General features: G+C 38.0%; 1 protein-coding gene across 1 annotated transcript in view; it reads right to left on the bottom strand.

The window, feature by feature from the left end:
* The window catches only part of COG3 (component of oligomeric golgi complex 3), a 230,375-nt gene that overhangs the window by 159,960 nt on the left and 47,093 nt on the right, over positions 1 to 23,322 (bottom strand). Inside the window, exons 8-11 of the mRNA XM_053707999.1 lie at positions 16,792 to 16,872; positions 14,849 to 14,892; positions 8,213 to 8,339; positions 1,145 to 1,236 (exon numbers count right to left, since the gene is read on the bottom strand). Coding sequence (XP_053563974.1) covers positions 1,145 to 1,236; positions 8,213 to 8,339; positions 14,849 to 14,892; positions 16,792 to 16,872 — 344 coding nt within the window. The remainder of the gene's footprint in view (positions 1 to 1,144; positions 1,237 to 8,212; positions 8,340 to 14,848; positions 14,893 to 16,791; positions 16,873 to 23,322) is intronic.

Below are 23,322 nucleotides of genomic sequence, written 5' to 3'. Positions count from 1 at the left end.
GTCAATTGCTTATAGCATTTGACATCATTACTACATAGAAATATGCATTGCTGACAACTCTGTTCCCTTGTTGTCATTTACATTGTAGACAATGAGCATGAGGGCGATTTCAAAGAACGGCTCAGACATCTTCTTGCAAAAGTTTACTAGCGCAGCCATGCTAAATCCCTTTTCTCATTGAGTTCTAGGGGGCACTCTACAAGAGCGCTAGCCCGAAGGTGCGCTAAGCCAAAAGGTGCACTAAGAAATAGTCTAAATAGCTTTGTTCTTCTTATTTTAAATTATATATTTAATTTTTTTAAATATCAATCTATAACTAGCTATCCCCACTGTATATCAATCTATAGCTAACTTTTTTTTAATAAAAAATATTTAAACTTTCTATTTTGAAAATAAAAGGAGGTATTAGCATTGTTTTAAAAGTGATATAGTATATGCCATTTGTGTGTGTGCGTATATATATATATATATATATATATTTAGTGTGTGTGTGTGTGTATGTGTATGTATGTGTGAGTGTGTGTTAGTGTGCGTGTGTGTTAGTATGTGTGCATGTGTGTTAGTATGTATGGATGCATGTGTTATTATGTGTGCATGTGTGTTAGTATGTGACCTGAAACACAACATTTTTCTTTCACGATTTAGAAAGGACATGCCATTTGAAACAACTTCACAATGTACTTCTATTATCTAATTTGCTCCATTCTCTTGAAATTCTTTGTTGAAAAGCATATCTAAATAGGATCAGTAGCTGCTGATTGGTGGATGCACACAGATGCCTCACCCATGTGCATTGCTATTTCTTCAACAAAGGATATCTAAAAAAGGAAGCAAATTAGATACTAGAAGTAAATTGGAATGTTGTTTAAAATGATATTCTCTATCCGAATCATGAAAGGAAAAACAAAATGGGTTTCATGTCCCTTTAAATGTACGTTATAAATCTTCAAACATATCTAGCTTTATTTATAAATGATAACCATACCTAGCTAATGTACACTCTTATGACATATACTGTTTATAGGTTAATGGAAACAAGGGAAAAATACACCCTTGCTGAACAAACCAAAAGCTACACAAATTCAAACATTAATATAGACACTTCATATAGTTAATGAAACAAATATATAAATTTACCACATACTCCAATTTTGGTGTTGGTTTTGTGAAAAAATCATTATAAAGCTGATGTTCATCCTGACATACATGAACCATGAAGGCACAGCCACTTCGTACCTGAGTGTAAAAAACAAAACAAAATGCCTAATGTTAAATCATTTTTTTTTTCTCTCCATTATTTCTACACAATATTTAGTTTTGTTGGAAAGTCCCTCTGCGTGTTTTATGTATGCAGTGTTTAGAAAGATCTTAAAAAGAGTAAAATACAATTTGTTATTTAATCTCTCAAGAACAAATTTTCCTTGTCAGGCTTTTGTAAAATAACTACATGGAGTGTAAGTATATAAATAAAATTTAAATAATTTCTAACATGCATATAAAAGCACATTATTTAAACATGTTAAAATATTTTTAAAAGTAAAAGGGACATGAAACCCAATTTTTTTTCTTTTATGATTCAGATAGAGCATGTGATTTTAAATAACTAATTTACTTATATTATCGAATCTGTTTTGTTCTCTTGATATCCTTCATTGAACATGATACCTAGGTAAACTCAGGAGCTGCCGATAGGTGGCTGCCCATATATGCCTTGCGTTACTAGCTCACCTAATGCATTAAGCTAGTTCCCTGTAGTACACTGCTGCTTTTTGAGCAAAGGATACCAAGAAAATGAAGCAAAATAGTAAAATAAAGTAGATTTTTTAAAATGATATGCTCTGAGTGATGAAAGGAAAATTTGGGTTTTCATGTCCCTTTAAGTTAAAACTGCTTTTATTAAAGTGGGGTGAAGAGGCTATTGACAGATTGAATCTAAAGGGACATTTTTTTTTATAAATTCATCAGAAATTAAACCGTTCTCATACGTTTTTCATACATAAAACGTTTTAAAACCTTTCAAAACTTATTTTTTAAGCAACAATCTGTTAATTATTATTATTATCATTTATTTGTAAAGCGCCGCCAAATTCCATAGCGCTGGGTACAGTGATAGGGGTATACAATGACAAAGATTTGTGATAAAATACAAAACATAACAAAACTAAACAAATCTAGTACAGGAGGAAGAGGGCCCTGCTCCGGAGAGCTCACAGTCTATAGGTTAAGGGTGCAGAGACATAAGGTTGGGGTAGCTTGTTACATCGGTTGTGTTTGCAGCAGTGAGTCGGGCAGTTCATGTATTAGTTTGGTTCGGATGAGGGATGGAGGAGAGATGGTAAGCCTCTCTGAATAGGTGAGTTTTCAAGGAGCGTCTGAAGCTATACAAGGTTGGAGCCAGTCTTACGGGGCGGGGTAGAGAGTTCCACAGAACAGGAGAAGCACGTGTGAAGCCTTGGAGGCGGGAGTGGGACATAGAGATAACAGGAGTGTAGAGACATAGGTCAGTGGTTGATCGAAGAGGACGGGATGGGGAATATTTCACGATGAGAGAGGAAATATAGTTGGGAGTTAGACTGTTGAGTGCTTTGTAAGTTAGGGTTAATACTTTAAATTGTATTCTGGAGTGTATGGGGAGCCTGTGTAGAGAGACTGGCAGAGCGGAGCAGCTGATGTAGATCGGCGACTAAGGTGGATGAGTCTAGCAGAAGCATTCATAATAGATTGGAGGGAAGAGAGGTGGTGTTTTGGAAGGCCATTTAGGAGTAGATTGCAATAATCAATGCGTGACAAAATGAGAGCATGAATAAGTATTTTTGTAGTTTTTTTGAGTAAGGAAGGGACGAATTCTGGAAATGTTGGGTAGGTGTGAACGGCAGGATTTGGTAAGCACTTGTATATGTGGGTTGAATGCGAGTTCTGAGTCTAGTGTGACCCCAAGACAGCAGACCTGGGGTGAGGTGTTGAGAATAGAGTCTTCAACCGTCAGAGAAATGTCAGGTGTTGGATGTCTCGAAGAGGGGGGTATAAGAAGCAGCTCAGTTTTGGACAGATTGAGTTGGAGGTAGTATGAAGACATCCAAGAGGAAACTGCAGAGAGGCAGTCAGAAAGAAGGAGATATATCGGGAGAGGAAAGATAGATTTGGGTATCATCAGCATACAAGTGGTACTGGAATCCAAAGGAGGCTATAAGTTTTCCAGGCAGGATGTATAGAGAGAGAAAAGCAAGGGGCCCAAGACAGAGCCTTGCGGTACTCCAACTGAGAGAGGTATAGGATCACAAGATACGTTGTTAAAGGAAACTGAAAACTAGCGGTTTGACAGATATGATGCAAACCAGGAGATGGCTGTGTCTCGGATGCCAAATGAATGTAGTATTTTTAGGAGGAGAGGACGGTCAACTGTGTCAAAAGCTGTGGACAGGTCAAGAAGAATTAGTAAGGAGAAATGGCCTTTTGCTTTAGCTGATAACAGGTCATTTGTTACTTTAGCAAGAGCGGTTTCTGTTGAGTGTTTAGGGCAGAAACCAGATTGTAGTGGATCAAGTAAGGAGTTAGTTGTGAGAAATTGAGTTAGCCGATTATAGACTAGTCATTCCAATAATTTTGAAGCAAAGGGAAGTAAGGAGACCGGTCAATAGTTAGAAGGCGAGGAGTTTTTTTTTAGGATTGGTATGATTGACGCATGCTTGAATGTGTCAGGGAATGTGCCAGCGGTGAGAGATTGGTTAAAGAGATGAGTTAGTGTAGGGGTTAGTGAAGCAGAGAGAGAGGGAATAAGTTGTGAAGGAATAAGGTCAAGTGGGCAGGTTGTGAGATGAGCCAAGGATAGGAGTGCAGAGACTTCTTCCTCTGTTACAGGAGGGAAGTAGCATAGATTTTTGTTAATAGAAGGGGTGTGTAGGATTGCTGGGTGTGAGGGGTGTGAGGGGCAGATCTCTTTTCTAATGGTGTCAATTTTATTTTTGAAGTGATCAGCAATAATTTGAGCAGTGAGGTTGTTAGTGGGCGGGGGGGGGGGGGGGGGCAGGCGGACGTAGAAGGGAGTTAAAGGTTGAGAACAGTTTTCTGGGGTTGGATGCGTGAGATGACACAAGGGAGGAGAAATAGACTTGTTTGGCCAGGCTGAGCACAGAGTTGTAGGATTTAAGGGTGAATTTATAATGCTGGAAATCAGCACAGGTGCGTGATTTCCTCCACTGCCGTTCAGCAACCCGTGAGCATCTCTGAATATATCTGGTCTGTTTAGTGTGCCATGGTTGCTGTCGTGTGATTGATGTACGTCGAAGAGTGGAGGGTGCAGTTTTGTCAAGTGTTGATTTTAGTGCCGAATTATACTGTAGAGTCACGAGGTTTGGACAAGACAGGGATGAAATGTCAGAGAGCAGAGGACTCAGTTGAGTGGAAAAGTCTGTGAGATCCAAGTAATTTAAATTCCTGTAAGGTAGCAGTTTTTTGGGGGCTTGCAAAGATGTAGAAGGTAGAGTAAGAGAGAAAGTTAGTAGATGGTGGTCAGAGAGAGGAAATGGGAAGTTAAGGGAGTTGGAAACAGCACAGAGATTTGTGAAGACCAGGTCTATGGAGTTGCCTTCACAGTGTGTTGGAGATGTTGTCCATTGGGACAAGCCTAAAGAGGAGGTAAGGGATAGAAGTTTAGAGGCAGCAGGCATGTGAGGATTATCAAGGGGTATGTTGAAGTCCCCTAAGATGAGAGAAGGGACATTACAAGAGAGAAAATGTGGAAGCCATGCTTCAAAGTGGTCCAGAAATTGTGATGCTGGGCCAGGGGGCCGATATATAACTGCAACACGAAGAGCTATAGGGGAGAAAAGGCAGATGGCGTGAACTTCAAAAGATGAGAAGGAAAGAGGGGGGTGAAGGAATGCCGTGAAAGGTACTGTGTGGAGACAAGAGAATTCCTCCTCCTTTTTTTGTCTCCAGGCCTGGGAGTGTGACTGAAATGCAGGCCGCCATAGGACAGAGAGGCTACAGCAGTTGTCTTAGAGGAGGAAAGCCAAGTTTCAGTGAGGGCTAACAGGTTAAGTGAACGTGAAATAAATAGGTCGTAAATAGATAGCTTATTGCATACCGAGCGTGCATTCCAAAGGGCACACAAGAATTTGGGTGTACTAATAGAGGTGCAGTTAATGAGGTTTATAGGGTTACGTGGGCAAGGTGTATGAGGTGTCATTTGGGGTAGTGATCTGAGGGAAGCAGAGGGTGGACCTGGGTTAGGCGACAGATCCCTAGCTGCAAGAAGAAGAAAGATGGTGAGTGAAAGGAGATGAGAATGTTTATCCAAGCATATGGATGCTTAAATACACAGCTAATATTCTGCTCAAAAGCCACAATACACTGCAGCTATTGTGCAGGAAACAGCAGCTGACTGGTATCTAAATATGTATGCTGCTCCTAATTTGTTCTTCAGCTGTGTCCTGCTCATAAGCCTCCATCTGTGGGACTTCTGAGAGAAACTTTAAATATGCAAATCAGTTAAACACATAGGACCAGATTACGAGTGGAGAGCAGAACTGTGCTTTTGCAAGCGCTATATTTGCGCTCCACTCGGAATACAAGCGCACACTGGCATTTGAAGTGATCCTCAATGTGAACGCGACCTCACGTTCGCATTGCATGGAAGCGCACTTCCATAGGCTCCAATGGGAGCCTCGCTCTCATGCGGTGAGACACTGTATTAGAACTTAGCGCAGCGAAGAGGGTAAAATTGCCAGCGATGGGCAGCAAATTGAAATATATATATATATATATATATATATATATATATATATATATATATATATATATATATATATATATATATATATATATATATATATATATAAAAAAATATATATATATATATATATATATATATATATATATACATACAGTGGGGCAGTCAGCCACCAATTGTGCAAGTTCTCCCACTTAAGAAGATGAGAGAAGCCTGTAATTTTCATCATAGGTATACCTCAACTATGAGAGACAAAATGTGGAAACAAATCACATTGTCTGATTTGGAAAGAATTTATTTGCAAATTATGGTGGAAAATAAGTATTTGGTCACCTACAAACAAGCAAGATTTCTGGCTCTCACAGACCTGTATCTTCTTCTTTAAGAGGCTCCTCTCCCCATTACCTGTATTAATGGCACCTGTTTGAACTTGTTATCAGTATAAAAGACACCTGTCCACAACCTCAAACAGTCACACTCCAAACTCCACTATGGTGAAGACCAAAGAGCTGTCGAAGGACACCAGAAAAAATTGTAGACCTGCACCAGGGTGGGAAGACTGAATCTGCAATAGGCAAGCAGCTTGGTGTGAAGAAATCAACTGTGGGAGTAATAATTAGAAAATGGAAGACATACAAGACCACTGATAATCTCCCTCGATCTGGGGCTCCACACAAGATCTCACCTCGTGGGGTCAAAATGATCACAAGAACAGTGAGCAAACATCCCAGAACCACACAGGGGAACCTAGTGAATGACCTGCAGAGAGCTGGGACCAACGTAACAAAGGCTACCATCAGTAACACACTACGCCGCCAGGGACTCAGATCCTGCAGTGCCAGACGTGTTCCCCTGCTTAAGCCAGTACATGTCCGGGCTCGTCTGAAGTATGCTAGAGAGCATTTGGATGATCCAGAAGTGGATTGGGAGAATGTCATATGGTCAAATGAAACCAAAGTAGAACTGTTTGGTAGAAACACAACTTGTCCTGTTTGGAGGAGAGAGAGAACACCATACCTACTGTGAAGCATGGGGGTGGCAACATCATGCTTTGGGGCCATTTCTCTGCAAAGGGAACAGGACGACTGATCTGTGTACATGAAAGAATGAATGGGGCCATGTATCGTGAGATTTTGAGTGCAAACCTCCTTCCATCAGCAAGGGCATTGAAGATGAAACGTGGCTGGGTCTTTCAGCATGACAATGATCCCAAACACACCACCCAGGCAACGAAGGAGTGGCTTCGTAAGAAGTATTTCAAGGTCATGGAGTGTCCTAGCCAGTCTAGAGATCTCAGCCCCATAGAAAACCTTTGGAGGGAGTTGAAAGTCTGTGTTGCCCAGCGACAGCCCCAAAACATCACTGCTCTAGAGGAGATCTTCATGCAGGAATGGGCCAACATACCAGCAACAGTGTGTGACAACCTTGTGAAGACTTACAGAAAACGTTTGACCTCTGTCATTGCCAACAAAGGATATATAACAAAGTATTGAGATGAACTTTTGAGATTGACCAAATACTTATTTTCCACCATAATTCGCAAATAAATTCATTCCAAATCAGACAGACAATGTGATTGTCTGGATTTGTTTCCACATTTTGTCTCTCATAGTTGAGGTATACCTATGATGAAAATTACAGGCCTCTCTCATCTTCTTAAGTGGGAGAACTTGCACAATTGGTGGCTGACTAAATACTTATATATATATATATATATATATATATATATATATATATATATATATATATATATATATATATATATATATATATATAGAAAAAACGGATGCACTCTCAGGTCTTTTAGTGAAGAAAAGTTAACAATCAAGATTGTTAACTTTTCTTCACTAAAAGACCTGAGAGTGCATCCGTTGTGCGTGTGTGTGTGTAGCAAGAAACACTAATGCAAAATGAAATGCAGCAACAAATTAAAGCATGTCAGTTTTGCAATAGAATTTCCCTTTAAAGAGACATTAAACTGCTGGGTACAACTACAGTAGCTTGGTTTCTACTCGCCTGTCTCTTATTTTAAATCATTACAGAATCCAGCTGGTAAATCTCTGCATTTTATACTGGCGCCGCCATCTTGTAGCATATGTATTGTTGCATCCTGTGACAAAATTAGTGCACTTTTACATATCTACTTTTTGACAGCTGTATCTGGCACATCATTGAGTGCAGAAGTGTTACATTTTTGTAGTTTTTTTGCACAGTTTAAAAGTTACATAACAACTATAAGATCCAAGATGGCAGTGCCCAGTGTGAAGATACAGAGATTCACTAACTAATAATTGTAAGGGGATAAAATAAGAAAACAATAATATAATAGTGAGTAGTAACTAAGCGACTGTAGTTGTACTCTGCAGTTTAATGTCCCTTTAATATGTGGCTCCTTCTATAAAAAAATAAATAGCAAAGATAACTTGAGAAAAATGAGGTAGAAGAGAGCCAGGTGCCATTTGTAGAAAGGCAACACCTTACCAAGGCACAGTGATCCCGGTTGTTCTGGCTGGTTAGTTCAGTGATGGTACTTGTGATGCTGGGACTGAGCAAGTTCTCCCGCTGGTCTAAGTAGCACTGATGGATCTCATCCAGTAACTGCTGGTACCTAACAGATATGTCAGAGGGAAATATGTTGTCATATGGATAGGAGATTCTTAGCCTTCATTTTATAGTGGTAAAGTTAATTCTTACTTATTTAGAACAAAATTAGACATCCCATGGTAAAATATTATTATTACAATCCTTGATAATATGTTTCACACATTATCACATGCATTGAAATATTGACATGATTAAACATAATTTATGTAAGAACTTACCTGATAAATTAATTTCTTATATTGGCAAGAATCCATGAGCTTGTGATGTATGGGATATACATTCCTACCAGGAGGGGGCATAGTTTCCCAAACCTCAAAATGCCTATAAATACACCTCCCACCTCACATATACCTTAGTTTCTTGACTAGCCAAGAAGTGAGGTGTAAAAGAAGGAGTAAAAAGCATACAAAAAAAAGGAACTGGAAAAAATAAAGTGCTTTATACAAAAAAATCAAAACCACAAAAATAAATAGGGTGGGTCTTATGGACTCTTGACACTATGAAAGAAATTTATCAGTTAAGTTCTTACATAAATTATGTTTTCTTTCATATAAGGTAAGAGTCCATGAGCTAGTGACGTATGGGATATAATACTCAAGATGTGGAAATCCATGAGTCACTAGAGAGGGAGGAATAAAATAATAACAGCTAAAACCGCTGAGAAATTAAATCCAAAAGAATAATTAGGTTTTCTTAAATTTAAAAAAAAAAAACTCAAATCAAAAGGCATTAGAATCAAACTGAGACAACTGCTTGAAGAATCTTTCTACCAAAGGCTGCTTCCGAAGAAGCAAACACATCAAAACGGTAAAATTTAGTAAAAGTATGCAAAGAAGACCAAGTTGCTGCTTTGCAAATTTGATCAACTGAAGCTTCCTACTTAAAAACCCGAGAAGTGGCAACTGATCTAGTAGAATGAGCTGTATTTCTCTGAGGCGGAGCCTGCCCCGCCTCCAAATAAGCTTTGTGAATCAAAAGTTTCAACCAAGATGCCAAAGAAATGGCAGAGGCTTTCTGACCTTTCCTGGAGCCAGAAAAAATAACAAATAGACTAGAAGTCTTTCTGAAATCTTTAGTAGCCTTAACATAATATTTCAAAACCCTTACCACATTCAAAGAATGTAAAGATCTTTCAAGAGTATTCTAAGGATTAGGACACAAAGAAGGAAAAACAATTTCCCTATTGATGTTGTTAGAATTCACAACTTTAGGCAAAAATGTATCTTGATGGAAAATCAGATAAGAAAACTCACAAGAGAGAGCAGACAATTCGGAAACTCTTCTAGCAGAAGAGAAAGCGAAAAGAAATAACACTTTCCAAGAAAGTAATTTAATATCCAGAGAATGCATAGGCTCAAAAGGAGGAGCCTGTAAAATCTTCAAAACTAAATTGAGACTCCAAGGAGGAGAAATAGATTTAACAGGTTTGATACGAATCAAAGCCTGAACAAAACAGTGAATATCAGGAAGTTTAGCAATCTTTCTAGGAAAAAAGACAGAAAGAGCAGAAATGTTTCCTTTCAAAGTATTTGCAGACAAACCCTTATCCAAACCATCCTGAAGAAACTGTAAAATCCTAGGAATTCTAAAAGAATGCCAAGAATAATTATGAGTGGAACAATATGAAATATAGGTTTTCCAAACCAGGTGATACATTTTCCTTGAAAAAGACATACAAGCCTGTATCATAGTGCTAATCCCAGAGTCAGAGAAACCTCTATGACTAAGCACAAAGTGTTCAATTTCCATGCCATCAAATGTAGAGATTTGAGATTCTGATGGAAAAACGGCCCTTGAGACAGAAGGCCTGGCCTTACAGGAAGTGGCCAAGGCTGGCAACTGGACCCCCGGACAAGATCTGCATACCAAAACCTGTGAGGCCATGCTGGTGCTATCAGAAACACATAAGATTGTTCCATTATGATCTTGGAGATCACCCCTGGAAGAACCAGAGGCAGAAAAATATAAGCAGGTTGGTAAAACCAAGGAACTGCTAAGGCATCCACCATCTCCGCCTGAGGATCCCTGGACCTTGAAAGGTATCTGGGAAGCTTCTCGTTTAGACGGGAGGCCATCAATTATATTTCTGGAAGACCCCACATCTGTACAAGATAAAAAAAAAACATCTGGATGGAGAGACCACTCCCCCGGATGTAAAGTCTGACAAATGAGATAATCTGCTTCCCAATAGTCTACACCTGGGATATGAATCGCAGAAATCTGACAAGAGATGGACCCCCCCCCCCCAAGAAAGTATCTGAGATACTTCCTTTATTGCTGAAGGACTGCGAGACCTCCTTGATGATTGACATATGCCACTGTTGTGACATTCTCTGTTTGAAAACTAATGTAAAGTTCTCTCTTCAATAGAGGCCACGCCTGAAGAGCTCTGAAAATAGCATGGGGTTCTAAAATATTGATAGGCAACCTCGCCTCTTGAGGATACCAAACCCCTTGTGCTGTCAGAGACCCCAAGACAGCTCCCCAACCTGTGAGACTTGCATCTGTTGTGATCACAGTTCAGGTGAGACGAACAAATGAGGCCCCTTGAACAATAAGGTGATAGTCTAACCACCAAGTCAGAGAGAGTTGAGTGTTGGGATTTAAGTATATCAGTTGTGATATCGGAGTATAATCCCTGTACCATTGGTGCAACATACAAAGCTGTAGAGGCTTCGTATGAAAACGAGCAAAGGGGATCGCATCCGATGCTGCAGTCATGAGTCCTAAAACACTGATAGTGACTGAAGGTTTGAACAAGCTAAAACTAACTTCATTCGTCTCTTGTCTGTCAGATTCAGTGTCCACGACTCTCTATCTGGAAACCTAAAAAGGTGACCCTTGTCTGAGGAATCAAGAAACTCTTTTGTAAATTGATCCTCCAACCATGTTTTTGAAGAAACTACACTTGTTGTTTCATGTGAGATTCTGCTAAATGAAAAGATTGAGCTAGTACCAAGATAACGTCCAAATAAGGAAACCGCAATACCCTGCTCTATGATTACAGATAGAAGAGCACCGAGAACCTTCGAAAAGATTCTTGGAGCTGTCAATAGGCCAAACGGAAGAGGGACAAATTGGTAATGCTCGTCTAGAAAAGAGAATTTAAAAAACGATAGTGGTCTGGATGAATTGGAATGTGAAGTTAAGCGTCCTGTAAGTCTATTGAGGACATGAAATGACCTTGCTAAAACAAAAAAGGCAGAATAGTCCTTATAGTCACCATTGTGAAAGTTGGGACTCTTACAAAACGATTTAACATTTTTAGATCCAGGATTGGTCTGAACAAATTCTCTCTTTGGGACAATGAATAGATTTAAATAAAAACCCAAACCCCATTTCTGCAGAGGAACTGGGACAATCACCCCTGAAAGCTCTAGGTCTGAAACACACTTTCGAAAAGCCTGAGCCTTCACAGGGTTTGTTGGAACATGAGAAAGAATGAATCTTCCCATGGGAGGTCTTATTCTGAAACCTATTCATTACCCCTGAGAAACAATATTCTGAGTCCAATGATTTTGAACAGATACTGTCCAAATGTCTTGAAATAATTTCAATCTGCCCCCCACCAGTTGAACTGGTTTGAGGGCTGTATCTTTATGCAGTCTTAGGGACTGGATTTTGTTTTTTATAAGGCTTGGATTTATTCCAATTCGGAGAAGGTCTCTAATTAGAGCCAGAGGCCTTAGGGGAAGGAGAGGTCTTTTGTTCTCTATTCTGACGAAAAGAACTAAAACGTTTGTGAGCTTTAAATTTACCCTTAGATTTCTTATCTTGGGGCAGAAAAACCTAATTTTCCCCCGGTGATAGTGGAAATAATAGAATCCAATAGAGAACCAAATCAATTACTACCCTGAAATGATAAACATAGTAATCTAGATTTAGACACCATATAAGCATTCCAAGATTTAAGCCATATAGCTCTTCTAGTAAGAATAGCTAAAGACATAGACTTAATAATCTTAATGACATCAAATATAGCATCACAAATGAAATGATTAGCATATTGAAGTAAAAGAACAATGCCAGACAACTCAGGATCTGTTAACTGTTGAGCTAAACTGTCCAACCAAAAAGTTAAAGCAGCAGCAACAACAGCCATAGAAATAGCAGGTCTAAAAACATAGCCAGTATGTAAATATGCTTTACTAAGATAAGATTCAATCTTCCCATCTAAAGGATCCTTAAAAGAAGTACTCTCTTCCATAGGAACAGTAGTACATTTGGCAAGAGTAGAAATAGCCCCATCAACCTTAGGGACTTTTCCCCAAAACTCTAGATTAGCCACAGGTAAAGAATATAGCTTTTTAAACTTAGAAGAAGGGTTAAAAGAAACACCAAGTTTAGACCATTCTTTAGTAAACATATGAGAAATAGCATCTGGAATAGGGAAAACTTCAGGAGTAACCTCAGACGTTTTAAAAACAGAATTCAAATGTTTGCTATTTTTGTTATCAAGAGGACTAGACTCCTCAATACCCAAAGTAAACAATACTTCCTTTAATAAAGAACGAATATATTCAATCATAAAAAGAAAGGTTGACTTATCAATTTCAGTCTCTGAAGTAGGATCCTCTGAACAAGAGAAATCCTCATCAGTAAAAGATAATTCAGTATGCTGTCGATCAATACAAGCTTTATCAGAAGTTAGGAGAGACCTTTTTACGTTTATTTGAAGGCGGAATAGCAGTCATAGCCTTCTTTATGGCTGTAGCAATATAATCTTTTATATCTACAGGGATATCATGTACATTAGACTGTGAAGGTTTAACAGTAGATGTTTTTGTACTTATAGAAACATTATCAGCATGCAATAATTTTTCATACCAAGTGCCACATATTTGAGCTGAAGAAGTAAGATCAGCTAATTTACAACATACACACTTAAGCCCTCTAAGAATCAAATGAGAGCAGAGAGCAAAAGAGGGAGAGACTTAATATAATAAGATTAGGTGCCAAAAAAGCTGCAAATGCAGAGAAAAAAAAACAACTTTTGGCGCCAAAATCAAAGCTTAATAATTAAAATGACACGACTCGCGCCAAAAAAAACTTGCATCAAGAAAGTCGCAAAAAATTACATGACTCGCGTCACGATAAATGTCGCAATAAAAAGTAACATTCTGCGAAAAAGCCCACGAAAATTTTGAAAGAAACAGACTCCAAATTACAACCAACTGGAACCCCAGGTAAGCCTAAAAACTCCCATAAACATAATTTCCATGCTGAAACTGTTAGAATGCAAAGGGAAATACACAGACCTGACTCATGGCAAATATATACAATATATATTTAAAACTTTATTAGATAAAGTGCCAAACATAGCTGAGAGTGTCTTAAAAAATTATATATACTTACCAGAAGACACCCATCCACATATAGCAGACAGCCAAACCAGTACTAAAACACATCAGCAGAGGTAATGGTAGAGGAGTATAATGTTGATCTGTAAAGGGAGGCAGCAGATGAATCCCCACGACCGAATTTACAGAGAGCCTTAAAATAGATTTCCCATAGGAGAAAACATGGAGTCATCAGGCAGTACTTCCTTCACATCCCTCAGACAAACACTGTACTTTGAGAGGAACTAGGCTTCAATATGCTTAGAAGCGCCTATCACAGAAGAAAAAAAAATCAAGCACAATTTACTTCTTCACCACCTCCATGAGAGGCAAAGTTTTTAAAAACTAAAAGGTATATGTGAGGTAGGAGGTGTATTTATAGGCGTTTTGAGGTTTGGGAAACTTTGCCCCTTCCTGGTAGGAATGCATATCCCATACGTCACTAGCTCATGGACTTACCACTTACATGAAAGAAATATTTTTATTCAAATAAAATAGACTTACTAAATAGAACTGTTTTTTTTTTCAAAGTTTAAAATATATGAGCAAAACTTTGTTCCCTAAACTTTTCTCATCAAGAATACAATAGTACAGGAAGATGTTAAGATGTGCTATGCAGAGCTATATTGTAAATAAATCATCTAATGAGCTTTATTCACGTAACTGCAGGGGAATTTCCAATTCGTAAAAATGGAGGGGGTTACTATATATAAACAGTTTTTGTTTTATTAAAAAAGAAAATGCCATTTGTTTTCAGAATTGAAGAGTATGGGTTTGTTCTCCCATCCCTCCTCTATGTTACGGACTAAACTAAACCAGATTGCAGGGAGATATGATCAGCTTAAAATTGCAAAGGTAAATTACTTGTTTTGGTACTCTGGAAGTTACAATGTTGCCAGGGCAATATGGCAGTAAAGAAATACCCTGAATTTACATGCCCCTGAGCCTTAAAAAGGTGTTGGGAAGAAAATGTTAAGCAGTTTTTCATCTTCATAAGAATTTAGTCCAAAGTCTCATTTTCCAAATCATATCTTTCAGCTATTTTTTGACACTTCCATGCTCCTATCAATAGGCCAAAACAAGAATACAATTGCTTCATATTATTTTACCCAGGATTCAAATTTGTCATAACCAATGACTATAAACATCAACAGGAACACCAGATGCTACTTACTCGGGTATCTTCTCAGATCTCAGCTCAATTTGCTCAATCAGACTCTAAAAAACATAAATAAAAACTTGTACATAAAATACATAAAAATAAAATTGTTTTTGGTATGTTTTAAGCAGCTGTAATCATGTTGAAGACTTCCATTGCAACCACAATCATTCTGGGAAAATATTATATGGCTAGATGAAACCAATGTAGAGTTCTTTGATAATGGGGACTAGTGATTTGTTAATAGATAACATAAATTTATAATGAAAAGAACAACCTACCTACAAGTTAAACATGGTCTGTTGGATCATGAAATCAGAGGACTACAAAAGGTATTCTACAGCAAAATGTGCTACCCAGTGTCAGAAAACTACTAGGTATGGGTACAAAACCATGGGCCCTTCAGCAGAACAATGATCCAAAGTACAAAAAGGTAAAGAATTAAATCGTTTTAGACTGTCCAGCAAGGAGTCCCAATCTCACTCAGTCTGAAAATCTTTGGGAAGACCCGATATCTGCCATTCGAAAAAATAATCCTACACTACAGACACTCAAGAGTTTGAACATACTTCATTGAAGAGTGGGAAAACTACAAGCAGACAGATGAAAGAAATATTTGGAGGCAGTCAACATAGCCAAGGGTTGTGCTACCAAATATTAGGGAAGGGTGCCTCTAATGCTCTTCAGGTCAAATTTTATGTTTCTTCTTTAAAATAATTTCATGTGAACTCAAAGGGCATACATGCATACATACATAGTGTTCTCCCCATGACCATTTAATGGGCACACCACACAGCTGATTTTAAATGACCACTAGGCTAGAATTTAAACCAATTTTTCAGCTAAAATTAGCCAATATTACATTTTTCAATAATTGCTGCACAGATTATCATTAAATCAATTTGTGTTAAAGTATACATTAACTTCTGCTTTGTATAGCTTAAGTAACAGTTATACATAAAAATAAATATTATAATATTACAAAAAATTAACAGAGAAGAGTATGTCCATTAATAAACTCTGCATTGGGACACCTAACCTACAAAAGGCTCCAATTTCCAAGCCATATTAACTTTATTTTATTTTTTATTTTTTTAATAGCTTTATTTTCAAAACTCAGTCATAGATACAGAATACACAAGAAGCTTTGTTAATCAAGTACCAAAACATGCGATACTAAAAAACATACACATTTACATAGGTATAATTTGTTGGATTGCGAGGTACATAGGCAATTTCCCAATGGTCTCTTCCCTGAGTTTATTTTTAAAACAATTTTAATTGGTAAATAACTAGGGGAGATGGGGAAGGAGAAGAGGAAGTTGGGAAGGGAGGTTTTATTGGGAGGAAGGGGAGGGGGGTGGAGGAAGGGTGAAGGCATGAATGGGAATAGGATAAAAATAGGCCCAGTGTCACATATAATTACTCTGACTATATTGTCAGATACTTATGGTTTCTCCGAGTAGCTTATTGTGGGATGCTGTTAGTCAGGATGATGATTGAGAGTTGACCCATTCAATATTAACTTTATTTTAAAAAAAGACAAAGTGGTTTGGGACAAGGAGATTTCTATTTTCAAAAGAGATCAGATTAGGATAAAAATCAATGGATAGTGCATCCTAAACAGAAACTTCCTTACAGGACAGAGAGACAATATCCCTGTTAATTATTATGTGGAGGCAGAATTAGCTGTAGGTCACTTTTGCTGAAAAATATAAGAACATACATGAAACAAGGTGGCTTTCAAAGTCTAGTTATAGTCTATTAAAACAGTTACATAACAATCATACCAGTAATCACAACAAGACAAAACACTGAGGAGTCAACAGCCTATTTCTCAGGAGTCATTCATGGGTATTTGCAGACACATACACATAAAATAGTCCAAAACATTTGAAGGACTCAGTTACTGTAATGTTTTCTAAGCTGTTAATAGATGTACAACAGATCATACTCACCCGAACCTTAGGTGCAGCTGCTCTAAATTTTACATAAAATAACGTGAAGGCATTGTCAGAGTTTGGTGTGCTTGATGGGTCCTTAACAAAAAAAAACATACAAAACATAATTTATGTAAGAACTTACCTGATAAATTCATTTCTTTCATATTAACAAGAGTCCATGAGCTAGTGACGTATGGGATATACATTCCTACCAGGAGGGGCAAAGTTTCCCAAACCTTAAAATGCCTATAAATACACCCCTCACCACACCCACAAATCAGTTTAACGAATAGCCAAGAAGTGGGGTGATAAGAAAAAAAGTGCGAAGCATATAAAATAAGGAATTGGAATAATTGTGCTTTATACAAAAAAATCATAACCACCACAAAAAAGGGTGGGCCTCATGGACTCTTGTTAATATGAAAGAAATGAATTTATCAGGTAAGTTCTTACATAAATTATGTTTTCTTTCATGTAATTAACAAGAGTCCATGAGCTAGTGACGTATGGGATAATGACTACCCAAGATGTGGATCTTTCCACACAAGAGTCACTAGAGAGGGAGGGATAAAATAAAGACAGCCAATTCCTGCTGAAAATAATCCACACCCAAATAAAAGTTTAACAAAAAACATAAGCAGAAGATTCAAACTGAAACCGCTGCCTGAAGAACTTTTCTACCAAAAACTGCTTCAGAAGAAGAAAATACATCAAAATGGTAGAATTTAGTAAAAGTATGCAAAGAGGACCAAGTTGCTGCTTTGCAGATCTGGTCAACCGAAGCTTCATTCCTAAACGCCCAGGAAGTAGAAACTGACCTAGTAGAATGAGCTGTAATTCTTTGAGGCGGAATTTTACCCGACTCAACATAGGCAAGATGAATTAAAGATTTCAACCAAGATGCCAAAGAAATGGCAGAAGCTTTCTGGCCTTTCCTAGAACCGGAAAAGATAACAAATAGACTAGAAGTCTTACGGAAAGATTTCGTAGCTTCAACATAATATTTCAAAGCTCTAACAACATCCAAAGAATGCAATGATTTCTCCTTAGAATTCTTAGGATTAGGACATAATGAAGGAACCACAATTTCTCTACTAATGTTGTTGGAATTCACAACTTTAGGTAAAAATTCAAAAGAAGTTCGCAACACCGCCTTATCCTGATGAAAAATCAGAAAAGGAGACTCACACGAAAGAGCAGATAATTCAGAAACTCTTCTAGCAGAAGAGATGGCCAAAAGGAACAAAACTTTCCAAGAAAGTAATTTAATGTCCAATGAATGCATAGGTTCAAACGGAGGAGCTTGAAGAGCTCCCAAAACCAAATTCAAACTCCATGGAGGAGAAATTGACTTAATGACAGGTTTTATACGAACCAAAGCTTGTACAAAACAATGAATATCAGGAAGAATAGCAATCTTTCTGTGAAAAAGAACAGAAAGAGCAGAGATTTGTCCTTTCAAAGAACTTGCGGACAAACCCTTATCCAAACCATCCTGAAGAAATTGTAAAATTCTCGGTATTCTAAAAGAATGCCAAGAAAAATGATGAGAAAGACACCATGAAATATAAGTCTTCCAGACTCTATAATATATCTCTCGAGATACAGATTTACGAGCCTGTAACATAGTATTAATCACGGAGTCAGAGAAACCTCTATGACCAAGAATCAAGCGTTCAATCTCCATACCTTTAAATTTAAGGATTTCAGATCCGGATGGAAAAAAGGACCTTGTGACAGAAGGTCTGGTCTTAACGGAAGAGTCCATGGCTGGCAAGATGCCATCCGGACAAGATCCGCATACCAAAACCTGTGAGGCCATGCCGGAGCTATTAGCAGAACAAACGAGCATTCCCTCAGAATCTTGGAGATTACTCTTGGAAGAAGAACTAGAGGCGGAAAGATATAGGCAGGATGATACTTCCAAGGAAGTGATAATGCATCCACTGCCTCCGCCTGAGGATCCCGGGATCTGGACAGATACCTGGGAAGTTTCTTGTTTAGATGAGAGGCCATCAGATCTATCTCTGGGAGCCCCCACATTTGAACAATCTGAAGAAATACCTCTGGGTGAAGAGACCATTCGCCCGGATGCAACGTTTGGCGACTGAGATAATCCGCTTCCCAATTGTCTACACCTGGGATATGAACCGCAGAGATTAGACAGGAGCTGGATTCCGCCCAAACCAAAATTCGAGATACTTCTTTCATAGCCAGAGGACTGTGAGTCCCTCCTTGATGATTGATGTATGCCACAGTTGTGACATTGTCTGTCTGAAAACAAATGAACGATTCTCTCTTCAGAAGAGGCCAAAACTGAAGAGCTCTGAAAACTGCACGGAGTTCCAAGATATTGATCGGTAATCTCACCTCCTGAGATTCCCAAACTCCTTGTGCCGTCAGAGATCCCCACACAGCTCCCCAACCTGTGAGACTTGCATCTGTTGAAATTATAGTCCAGGTCGGAAGAACAAAAGAAGCCCCCTGAATTAAACGATGGTGATCTGTCCACCACGTTAGAGAGTGCCGAACAATCGGTTTTAAAGATATTAATTGATATATCTTCGTGTAATCCCTGCACCATTGGTTCAGCATACAGAGCTGAAGAGGTCGCATGTGAAAACGAGCAAAGGGGATCGCGTCCGATGCAGCAGTCATAAGACCTAGAATTTCCATGCATAAGGCTACCGAAGGGAATGATTGAGACTGAAGTTTTCGACAGGCTGTAATCAATTTTAGACGTCTCTTGTCTGTTAAAGACAAAGTCATGGACACTGAATCTATCTGGAAACCCAGAAAGGTTACCCTTGTTTGAGGAATCAAAGAACTTTTTGGTAAATTGATCCTCCAACCATGATCTTGAAGAAACAACACAAGTCGATTCGTATGAGACTCTGCTAAATGTAAAGACGGAGCAAGTACCAAGATATCGTCCAAATAAGGAAATACCACAATACCCTGTTCTCTGATTACAGACAGAAGGGCACCGAGAATCTTTGTGAAAATTCTTGGAGCTGTAGCAAGGCCAAACGGTAGAGCCACAAATTGGTAATGCTTGTCTAGAAAAGAGAATCTCAGGAACTGATAATGATCTGGATGAATCGGAATATGCAGATATGCATCCTGTAAATCTATTGTGGACATATAATTCCCTTGCTGAACAAAAGGCAATATAGTCCTTACAGTTACCATCTTGAACGTTGGTATCCTTACATAACGATTCAATAATTTTAGATCCAGAACTGGTCTGAAGGAATTCTCCTTCTTTGGTACAATGAAGAGATTTGAATAAAACCCCATCCCCTGTTCCGGAACTGGAACTGGCATAATTACTCCAGCCAACTCTAGATCTGAAACACAATTCAGAAATGCTTGAGCTTTCACTGGATTTACTGGGACATGGGAAAGAAAAAATCTCTTTGCAGGAGGTCTCATCTTGAAACCAATTCTGTACCCTTCTGAAACAATGTTCTGAATCCAAAGATTGTGAACAGAACTGATCCAAATTTCTTTGAAAAAACATAACCTGCCCCCTACCAGCTGAACTGGAATGAGGGCCGTACCTTCATGTGAACTTAGAAGCAGGCTTTGCCTTTCTAGCAGGCTTGGATTTATTCCAGACTGGAGATGGTTTCCAAACTGAAACTGCTCCTGAGGACGAAGGATCAGGCTTTTGTTCTTTGTTGAAACGAAAGGAACGAAAACGATTGTTAGCCCTGTTTTTACCTTTAGACTTTTTATCCTGTGGTAAAAAAGTTCCTTTCCCACCAGTAACAGTTGAAATAATAGAATCCAACTGAGAACCAAATAATTTGTTTCCCTGGAAAGAAATGGAAAGTAGAGTTGATTTAGAAGCCATATCAGCATTCCAAGTCTTAAGCCATAAAGCTCTTCTGGCTAAGATAGCCAGAGACATAAATCTAACATCAACTCTAATAATATCAAAAATGGCATCACAGATGAAATTATTAGCATGCTGGAGAAGAATAATAATATCATGAGAATCACGATTTGTTACTTGTTGCGCTAGAGTTTCCAACCAAAAAGTTGAAGCTGCAGCAACATCAGCCAATGATATAGCAGGTCTAAGAAGATTACCTGAACATAGATAAGCTTTTCTTAGAAAAGATTCAATTTTTCTATCTAAAGGATCCTTAAACGAGGTACCATCTGATGTAGGAATGGTAGTACGTTTAGCAAGGGTAGAAATAGCCCCATCAACTTTAGGGATTTTGTCCCAAAATTCTAATCTGTCAGGCGGAACAGGATATAATTGCTTAAAACGTTTAGAAGGAGTAAATGAATTACCCAATCTATCCCATTCCTTAGCAATTACTGCAGAAATAGCATTAGGAACAGGAAAGACTTCTGGAATAACCGCAGGAGCTTTAAAAACCTTATCCAAACGTATAGAATTAGTATCAAGAGGACTAGAATCCTCTATTTCTAAAGCAATTAGTACTTCTTTAAGTAAAGAGCGAATAAATTCCATCTTAAATAAATATGAAGATTTATCAGCATCAATCTCTGAGACAGAATCCTCTGAACCAGAAGAGTCCAAAGAATCAGAATGATGGTGTTCATTTAAAAATTCATCTGTAGAGAGAGAAGATTTAAAAGACTTTTTACGTTTACTAGAAGGAGAAATAACAGACAAAGCCTTCTTTATGGATTCAGAAACAAAATCTCTTATGTTATCAGGAACATTCTGCACCTTAGATGTTGAGGGAACTGCAACAGGCAATGGTACATCACTAAAGGAAATATTATCTGCATTAACAAGTTTGTCATGACATTTAATACAAACAACAGCTGGAGGAATAGCTACCAAAAGTTTACAGCAGATACACTTAGCTTTGGTAGATCCAGCAGGCAGAGGTTTTCCTGTAGTATCTTCTGGCTCAGATGCAACGTGAGACATCTTGCAATATGTAAGAGAAAAAACAACATATAAAGCAAAATAGATCAAATTCCTTATAAGACAGTTTCAGGAATGGGAAAAAATGCCAAACATCAAGCTTCTAGCAACCAGAAGCAAATGAAAAATGATTCTGAAATAATGTGGAGACAAAAGCGACGCCCATATTTTTTGGCGCCAAATAAGACGCCCACATTATTTGGCGCCTAAATGCTTTTGGCGCCAAAAATGACGCCACATCCGGAACGCCGACATTTTTGGCGCAAAATAACGTCAAAAAAATGACGCAACTTCCGGCGACACGTATGACGCCGGAAACGGAAATGAATTTTTGCGCCAAAAAAATCCGCGCCAAGAATGACGCAATAAAATGAAGCATTTTCAGCCCCCGCGAGCCTAACAGCCCACAGGGAAAAAGTCAAATTTTTGAGGTAAGAAAAATATGATAATTAAAGCATAATCCCAAATATGAAACTGACTGTCTGGAAATAAGGAAAGTTGAACATTCTGAGTCAAGGCAAATAAATGTTTGAATACATATATTTAGAACTTTATAAATAAAGTGCCCAACCATAGCTTAGAGTGTCACAGAAAATAAGACTTACTTACCCCAGGACACTCATCTACATGTTTGTAGAAAGCCAAACCAGTACTGAAACGAGAATCAGTAGAGGAAATGGTAAATATAAGAGTATATCGTCGATCTGAAAAGGGAGGTAAGAGATGAATCTCTACGACCGATAACAGAGAACCTTATGAAATAGACCCCGTAGAAGGAGATCACTGCATTCAATAGGCAATACTCTCCTCACATCCCTCTGACATTCACTGCACGCTGAGAGGAAAACCGGGCTCCAACTTGCTGCGGAGCGCATATCAACGTAGAATCTAGCACAAACTTACTTCACCACCTCCCTTGGAGGCAAAGTTTGTAAAACTGATTTGTGGGTGTGGTGAGGGGTGTATTTATAGGCATTTTAAGGTTTGGGAAACTTTGCCCCTCCTGGTAGGAATGTATATCCCATACGTCACTAGCTCATGGACTCTTGTTAATTACATGAAAGAAATTAAGATCCGAGCGTTATTAGTTGCTTAACATTCACTAGTCAACACCAACATGGAAAGCCTAAGATTCTTTTAAGTTAAAAGGTCAATTTCTTCTACCTTTCCTGAAAATATATATACAGTTATAGAAGATTGTGATTAAATATGTTGAAAGGCATACACAGTGCAACATTTGAAATTTGCAACTGAAAACATGAAAATATATTTATTTTTTGTATACATTATGTTATAGAACGTATTCTTTGGCTGAATGACTGTGCCAAAATGTTGATATAAAAATGAGAATATTGTGTGCAACGTACTCACGTATAATAAATAAATATATTAATTAAATTATTTATTTGAGGATAGTACTTTAACAAGTAAATTATATTTTATATACATGGGTAAAAAAAAAAATAAAAAAAAAAGATTTCTTTAAAAACATAATTTGAGATCATCGAGAAATGTAATTTTAGCAAAACAAATTGATAAAATAAAATCCATGAACTAATTACATATCATTCATGATGCCGGATCAGATCAGAACGAATATTGTCCAATACAAAGCTCCACAGGAATAG

Source organism: Bombina bombina, chromosome 3 (genome assembly GCF_027579735.1).
Source record: "Bombina bombina isolate aBomBom1 chromosome 3, aBomBom1.pri, whole genome shotgun sequence".
NCBI classification, from domain to species: domain Eukaryota; kingdom Metazoa; phylum Chordata; class Amphibia; order Anura; family Bombinatoridae; genus Bombina; species Bombina bombina.
The sequence above is the reverse complement of the archived record's forward strand: the minus strand, read 5'-3'. Positions and strand labels throughout refer to the sequence as shown.